Source organism: Gopherus flavomarginatus, chromosome 13 (assembly GCF_025201925.1).
Source record: "Gopherus flavomarginatus isolate rGopFla2 chromosome 13, rGopFla2.mat.asm, whole genome shotgun sequence".
NCBI lineage: Eukaryota > Metazoa > Chordata > Testudines > Testudinidae > Gopherus > Gopherus flavomarginatus.
In genome coordinates this window covers 16,976,614-16,984,892 of record NC_066629.1, presented here as the reverse complement: position 1 = coordinate 16,984,892, position 8,279 = coordinate 16,976,614, and the positions used below count along the sequence as shown (strand labels likewise).

The 8,279-nt window shown below is 49.1% G+C and overlaps 1 protein-coding gene across 3 annotated transcripts in view; it reads left to right on the top strand.

Annotated features, from left to right (window-relative positions):
* Positions 1 to 682: 682 nt before the first annotated feature.
* The window catches only part of SNX19 (sorting nexin 19), a 49,157-nt gene continuing 41,560 nt past the window's right edge, over positions 683 to 8,279 (top strand). For all 3 annotated transcript variants that reach the window (XM_050921560.1, XM_050921561.1, XM_050921562.1), the window contains exons 1-4: positions 683 to 3,011; positions 3,932 to 4,070; positions 5,342 to 5,442; positions 5,999 to 6,118. In XM_050921560.1, coding sequence (XP_050777517.1) covers positions 1,359 to 3,011; positions 3,932 to 4,070; positions 5,342 to 5,442; positions 5,999 to 6,118 — 2,013 coding nt within the window. In that variant the 5' untranslated portion in view covers positions 683 to 1,358. The remainder of the gene's footprint in view (positions 3,012 to 3,931; positions 4,071 to 5,341; positions 5,443 to 5,998; positions 6,119 to 8,279) is intronic.

The window sequence follows — 8,279 nt, the reverse complement described above, 5'->3', positions numbered from 1 at the left end:
GTTAGGTAATTGTAGCTGGATGCTTTTGTAACACTGCATTTCTAATATCTTGTTTCTGCCTTGTTGATCTGGGATGCAAGTTCTCATGAGCACCAGCCTTCTCCAAGATGGTATAAAATCAGAAAGAGAGCAATCTCATGTTTAGAATAAGGGATTTTGCACTAGGGAACACCTGGGTTCTATTACCAATGCTCTATGGGAAGTCACTTTACTGTGCCTCAATTTCTCCATCTGCCAGCAGTGAGGTGAGGTGTAATTCACTAATGCACTTTAGGCTGTAAATTGAAAACACTGGAATGGGTTTCTGGGTTGCAGGTGGGCTTGGTTTGAGAGAGATCGGGTAGGGGCATGGGAATTGAAACAAGGGGTGCTTATGAGGTGGGTGGCCAGCTCTGGCTGGGAGGGCAGATCCTGCTCTAGCTACTTTAGTGTTAGTGGGATTTTTACACCACGTGGGCTTGTGTCTTTCTTTTGGCTGCCCCAGATGTTACACTGTTGATTATTATTTGCTAGGAAAATCCACCGCACGTCCCCAGGATGTGCTGCATGAGCAGAGCCCGTGTTTTGAATTGCAGCAGTATTTTCTGTGCTGCTGCTTTCCTTTCACTAGGTGGCACTGAGAAAGGCCTCTCTGTGCTGCTCTGGCCCTTTCCCTTTCCCCTTTTGCTCGTATCTCCTTTGCAGAGGCAGATCCGGCAGCTCTCAGACAACAGCCCTGAGCCACGAGCCCCAGGTCCATTTCTTGGCAGGAGAGGGGCCCGCAGCTGGCAGGGGAGCAGCTGCTGAGCCAGCCACAGATGCCAAGCGGAGCTGGGAGAGAGCAGAGGAGCCAAGCACCAGCAATGCCTGGCAATGCAGCACTCAGACAAACCCGTGACGTATTCCAGCGAGCACCCAGTTAAGGCTCTGTGGGTGGCAGCAGGATTTGAGAGCCCACTGGCTTGGCAGGGGGGTTAGAGGGAAAGTTGGGGTGCAGATGTGGGGCAGGAGGGGCTAGGGTCACTCTCCCCCTGTGATCTGAAAAGCAGGAAGCTTTTCACGCAGCTGTAGTTTTTAAAACAACTCGTGTTGTTCCAGGAGCTAGTGGTTTTAAAGGGGGCTGGTTGGCCTGGCTGGTGTAGTCTTACCCGGGGCTGTGACAAAGAGAGGCAAAGGTGCCTTTGCAAAGGCCTCCTCGCTTGCAGTGCTGCAGGGCTGTCTGGGTGTTGGGGTTTGGCAGTCAGCAGAGAGTAGTTTGCATTTGTCTCTCCTGTGTCCCAGCTGGTTGGATGTGACGTTTACAAGGTGCTGATCTGCCTGGGCTGGGGAAATACCCTTTCAGACTTGCAAGCCCAGCACCAAGCTCCCTGGCTCTTTCGATGGAAAACCAGAGGATGCTAAAGACGCAGGAGTCCTGTGGTAGTCTCAGCAGCGGGCTGGGCGAGCTGGTAGGGAACAGGAAGCTGATGGTTTTGGGGGCCCTGTTAGCCTGGTTATTAGTTGTGCACTTGCTGGTTAATGTCTGGCTGCTTTGCCTCCTCTCGGGCTTGCTGGTGGTGTTGGGGGGATGGCTGGGGTCCCAGGCCATCATCGGCACCCGCAGCCGGCTCCACTTGGAACGGTTCATCCTGCTGGAGAACTGCCCGCAGAGCCCTGAGGCGGAGAAGCAGCTGGACGAGGAGATTGACCGCATGATCCAGAAAATCATCCGAGACTTTGTGTCCTCGTGGTACCGGACGGTCTGCAGCGAGCAGGGCTTTGAGGAAGAGGTGAGGAAGGCCATGCTAGGCCTGGCCCTAGAGCTCAAAAGGAGGATGGCTCTGGTGGACAAGCAAGCCTTGACCCATAAGATTCTCTTGCTTTGTGGTTGCCACCTGCAAAGCTACATGAAAGCAAGGGAGAGCATGGAGGCTGCAAGGAGCCCGGCAGGACCAGCTCAGCTGGCAGACCAGCTCTGGCGAGCGTACGGCGAACTCTCTGCCCCACACCCAGCTGTCCAGAGCCCAGCCATGGAAGTGAACTATGCTCGGAGCATTGTTGACCTGTTGCTCCGGGTGCTGGTGCCCAAGCCTCACCTGGAAACTAGGACCGGGCGCTTCGTGGTGGTGGAGCTGGTCACCTGCAATGTTCTTCTGCCTATGATCAAGAAAATGTCTGATCCTGACTGGATCAACCTGTTGCTAATTGAGATTTTCTCCAAGATGGGCAGCAAAGGGGTGAGAAGGGGAAAGGGGGAGGCGCCTCCATTGGCTGCCTCCCCCTGCCAGCCCACAGTGCCGAATTCTTTGCCACTGAAAGTTGTGGCACCATCTCCAAGGCCTTCGGAGCTCCCCAGTTACGATGTGGTGGACAGCCTGGAGCGCAATCCCCAGGAAGCGGAAGAGGGGAAGGACCTGATGAGCGGAGAGGCTGGTGCTGACGTTGATGGTAAGAAAGCCGGGAGCACGCCTGTGCGCTACCCCCAGCCAGATACTCTGGGCTCCCTCTTCCTGTGTGAGGACTCAGAGCTGGAGTCCCCTATGTCTGACCTCGGCAAGGACTCTGATTCCGTGGTGCTCTTGTCCATGGAGGAATTCCTCACTGACGCATTCCAGGATTCCTTTGCGGTGCTGGAGGGGTCGGACGGCCTGGCCCAAGAGGACCATGTAGTTACCAAGGATGGGTATCTGGAGGAGAGCACCGCTTCTAACTCTGAAAGAAGTGTCCTCCCCTCTGCACTGAGCCAGTGCCCTGACATACAAATCAACCCCACAGTGGAGAAGGAAGATAGCTTGGCCTCTGTCACCACCCTGCTGGCCGATCCAGAGAAACCTTTCCCGAGGCGACCGTCCTTTCTGGAGAACCCAGTGAAGAGTCCCCTGGACCCCAGCCAGCCACCTCTCCCACTTTACTCCTCCCATACCTTCAGCTTTGAGCCACTCAGTAGCCCTGACAGCCCAGTCATCATCCAGAACCTGCGGATAACCGGAACCATCACTGCCCGGGAGCACAGCGGGACAGGGTTCCATCCCTACACACTCTACACAGTCAAGGTGATACAGTCACTCTGTTCTTGTTGGAGGGTGGGCATGCAGGAAAGCCAGTGCTCTGGAAGAGAGGATCAGCAAGCTGTTTTAGGCCAAGCTAATTGCCCCCTCCTCTGGGAACTTTGCCCATAGCAGGGCAGGTTGATATAAATCTGTGATTTCAATGACCAAGTGGAAAGCCTTGATTTGAAATTCTCAATTTCAATCAACTTTTCCATTTGTACTTCAGTTCTTTTCTAAAGAAAGATGTATTCTCCTTGGCTGAGATAATCATAAAAACATGTTGATTTACAACTAAATAGAACCTTCACATGAGATTTGGTACCTAGGAAGGTATACTGTAACTAGCTATATTTATTTAAGCAACTGTATAGCTTAATATTTTCAGACGTTTATTAATTGTACATTACTTTTTTTTTAGTATGGAAGAAAATGGTGAATGATCTATTGCTTATTTACTACTATTGTGCCATATTTATTAAGCTTCACCTCACAAGATAGATGTTTTCCCACTGATTCTTTCTTTTTATAGAAAAGCAGCCTTTAACGCAAAGGTTTTGATAGAGGCTCATGGATTCAGCGTATTTATTGTTTGCTCAAATGTTTTAAGAGAGTATAATAAGTTTAGGCCTTAACATATTTTGTATTAAATTCAGATTTCATTTTAAATAGGTTTATTTTTAAAAACAAAAATGTATTCTAATTTTAAATAACAAAATTAAATCCCACTTAAATTATTTAAAAAAAAAAATCCTCCACTGTTATCCACCCCAGGAGGTAATGTGGGTCCGGTGGTTAGAGCGAGAGATTGAGAGTGGGGATTCCTGGGTCCCATCCCCTGGCCCAAGGAGGGATCTTTGTCTCTGAGTTGTGTCTGGTCTCCACAAGTTAACGACTGACTAATGGTCTGCCCTCTTCTTCCCCAGTATGAGACAGCGCTGGAGAGTGAAAATGCCAACAACCTCCAGCAAGTGGCCTACCACACGGTGAACCGGCGCTATCGCGAGTTCCTGAACCTGCAGACCAGGCTGGAGGAGAAACCCGAGCTGCGGAAATTCGTTAAAAGTCAGCACTCAAACAGAGTCCCTGTAAAAGCCCTAGCTGCCTTCCCCACCTCCCTGCCCCTCCTTGCCATTCCTGCATGGCACTGCTTGGCTAAATCTTGTGGGTGCCCCATTCAGAAGGCCTGGTGAGCATCCATAGGCCAGCACATGGTGGGTTAACAGGAGTCTAGGATGACCTCAGCGTTCTCCCTGCCTCTCTCTGAACTTCATCTGAGTTCCCAAGTGCCCCCTTCTAACCACAATGAGATATATCCTGCCCCTCACCTTCCCCCAATGCATATCAACCATTCTCTCTGCTGTAGGAGCCTCTGCAGCATTGCCCAATCCATCCTCTTCCTGATATTCCTGCCTGCTGTGCACAGTGATCCTCAGCAGCAGAGAGGGGTGTGGGTCAGCCAGCAGCCCTGGGCTAGCTCCCTCAGGATGGAAATGGGGCTCTCAGAATAGTGGGTGGGAGCTGGTCTCCCCATCCTGATTGTTGATGGGCGGGTGTTTCAAGGAGCATCACTGTAGGTTCCAGGAGCAAGCCCTGTAGTAGAGGTGACCAACATGCAGCACAAGCACCAAAGATGCCTCAATTGACTGTAGCTCCTGGCTTCCCTAATCCAAATCACTGTAGGGATTAACTGCTGGGCGACTCAAACCACAAGCAAATCCTGTTCCTCTGCCAAGTTAGTTAGAAGAGAGGACACCAGGGAGGAGTGTCCATTTCTGGTAACAGGTGCACATCAAAGTGCAGAGTAGCGTTGACTGCTAGATTCCTCCTAAGATCTTAACATAGCCCTTGCTGCAGCCCAGGTTGGGGTGTCCCTTTCCTAACATAATGGGGGGGCCCTTGGCTAAGCAGTGGAGAGCTGGTCAGACAACAGAATTTCTATACCATAGGAGCCTTTGGTGTTGAGAATCATTTTCATTCTGATTTTGGAATGAAAAGTCGGGGTTTTGAAATCTCCTGTACACTGGAAAGTCCATTGTTTGGATAATGTTGAAACATTGTAATGTAATAACTTACTACAGATAATAAATTCTCTCAGGTTGTCTATTATCTCTTAACCAACACCTCCAGTCCTTTGGCATGGCAGAGTCCTGTGTCTTAATGAAAGCTCTGTATATATTTGAGGCCAGATCCTTTCACCCTAGTTCATGCAGAGGATTAACTTACTCTGCCATTGGCCTATGGGTGTAGTAAGTTACTCCTCAGTCAAGATTTAGCCCTTTATTTACATTGCTGATGCGTATTATTTTTACTTATGCATGTGTTTTATTCTGAAGATGTCAAAGGTCCAAAGAAACTTTTTCCTGATCTTCCGTTTGGAAACATGGACAGTGACAAGGTGGAAGCCAGAAAAAGTCTCCTGGAATCATTCTTGAAGGTGAGATGTTCTCTCAGGTCCCTATCATTAAACAGACTCAGCAGCCTCTTCCTTATGACATGGATCCTGCACAAACAGATCACAGTGTGTGGATGAACAGAGCAGAGTAGTGATGGGCTGGTTAAAGCAGAGGACTAGGAGGCAGACTTCCTGAGCTTTTATCCTGACTTTGCCACATGTATATGTGACTTTGGGCAAGTCAAACTTTCAGAAATGGCCTCTCTTTTTTTTTTTTTTTTTTTGGGTGGGGTGGGAGGGAGAGGCAACAAGAGAAGCCTTGGCCTGCCTACTGACTCCAAATAATCCATACAAGGCATGACTTTGCCCTCTTGCATTTTATGGAGGAGGGAAGAAATTCAGGGTGGATAGCTCAACAAATACCCTGTTGGAGTGTGGGAGAATTTTACCTGGGGAGTGGTGGTCGTCCTGTCTCTTGGAACATCTGGAGACTGTAGCATAAAAGACAATCTGGTACTGATCACCAGGAGAGATTGACAACAGGCTTTACCAGCACTCATCTGTCTCTGAGGACCCAACCCTGTGTTTTCCTTTGCAGCAACTGTGCAGCATTCCCGAGATTGCCAATAGTGAGCAGGTGCAGGAGTTCCTCGCCCTGAACACGGACGCCAGGATTGCGTTTGTCAAGAAACCCTTTGTGGTCTCCAGAATAGACAAGGTACCTTTATGCACCTGCGTAGCTACCATGTGTTGAGCTCCATTTGTGTGAACGCTCTCATCCTAATGTATTAAAATACTTTCTCCTTCTAGGCTTTTGTCTGCCTGTTGTTATTTATTAGCATCTAGAGGCCCCAGCTGAGCTCTGGGACACCACTATGCTAGATGCTGTACATACCCCTAGTTAGAGACAGTCCCTGCCCCATAGAGCTTACAGTCTTGTTGGCCACAGAAGTGGAGAAGTGAAGTATTATAATCCCCTTGTCACAGCTGGGAAAACCAAGGCATAGAAATATCGAACGACTTGCCTTGGGAGTCTGGGTCACTGGAATCACAGTCCTTGGCTTTAACCATAAGACCACCCTTGCTTGCTTTGTGCAAATGGTGTCTGTGACCCAAATTGCTACCCTTCCTATCATAAGCATAGGACGTTGTACATAACAGAAGGTGGGAGAAGAGGAGACAGAGGGATGGTTCATTCATTTCAATGACCACCTTTCCCACTCCATCTTGCAAGTGCCCAGCTCAGTTGATGAGCTGAAGTGTTGGTGATTTGGAAAGGTACTAACTCTTATGGGATCCATGTGGACCCAAATGTGCCTGGTGCACCTTTGGGTACTCTTCCCCAGATCTCCTCCTGGATTGTGAGCTCTCTGAACAAATCTCCTGAGTGGTAACGTGTTACCTGATCTCAGGTTATAGGAGGGGTGTAAGATACCTACACATTGGTTTCCCCCCCCCCCCCCCAGGAAACCTTGCTGCATAGATATTTATTTTAATAATTAGATAAAGATTCATAGTCTAGTAAGAATGGGGGATTGGTACTCATGAGTTCTCCATATTTACATCAGCTGGCCAATCCCTGATTGTTAATGGGCAGGGGTTTTTTTACTTTATTTAATGAGAGCAATAGAAAGCTTTCCAATCTGTCTTTTACAGATTGGTGTCTGCTTGGACACCTGGGTGCATGACTGCTTGTTAAAACCACTTGGGTTGAGGCTTAGCTGAATGCCTGGATGCGCAGTGTATTTGGCTCTGAATGAATGAGAGTGATGCTTTTTATAGCTTCCCCTTCTTCCAGTTTCCAGAGTGCTGAAATATACATAGCCCAGCGCAACAGCCATCCCCTCAAACAGGGTCTTGCCCCTCCTCCCTCTGCAACGGTCACACTGAAAGTTCGCTTGATTTATCCAAAGTCTCAATTTTCCTCTGTCTCCTGTGATGTTCACACAATCCAGGCTGTCCTGCCCTTGGGAAAATGGTTCAGACAGGGTCCCTTCATTGAAGATATCACGGTCTAATTTAAACACACTTGACATGCTAGCCAACACTTCCCCTCATGATGCACCTAGTGCCCATAAACAAAATCAAAGTGAAATCAGTCTCTCTTCCTTTTGCTCTTGCATTAAAATCCTAGCACATGCCTCTCCCAGATGGAATCTTTCCAGAGAAGTGGCTGCTCCCATGCCCTGAACACCCCAGGCAAGGGCGCTATCCGCAGATGGATCACTTTCAGCACCTGTCACTCCATTGAACCCCCGGCAGTTCCAGTAGGGGCACTTTAAGAAGTGTCCTGTATGAGCATACATGCAGTTCAGAAGGTTTAACAGGCCTCTGTCTAAAACGTTACCTGGAGAGGCCCTGTGACTCTCAGGATAAGTCTACCCTGCAGGCAGAGGCGTGACTACAGTGCATGTAGACGTCACTGAGCTAGCTTTGATTTAGCTAGCTCTAATAATGATTGCTAGCAGCATCATGGACTGTACAAGCCCACCCAGCACCCTGGGTACATACTTGCCACAGCTTCACTGCTATTGTTACTCCAGCTAGCAGGATCAACCATAGCGTTGAGTCTGTCTACACAAGCTGTGATCACCTACTCGCAATTGCAGTGTAGGCCTGGCCTAAAGGGGAGCACCTTTGAGCCATGGGAGCAGAGACGGGAAAGAGAGACCGAAGACGGTTTGAGCTGCCCATCAGTTCTAGTCTGTTTCTCTGGGCCCCTTGGCTACACTTTTGCTGGGGATAGCTCAGTGGTTTGAGCATTGACATACTAAACCTCAGCTTGTGAGTTCAATCTTTAAGGGGGCCATTTAGGGAGCTGAGGTAACAAAAAAAAAAAAAAAATCTGTTAGGGATGGTACTTGATCCTGCTGTGAAGG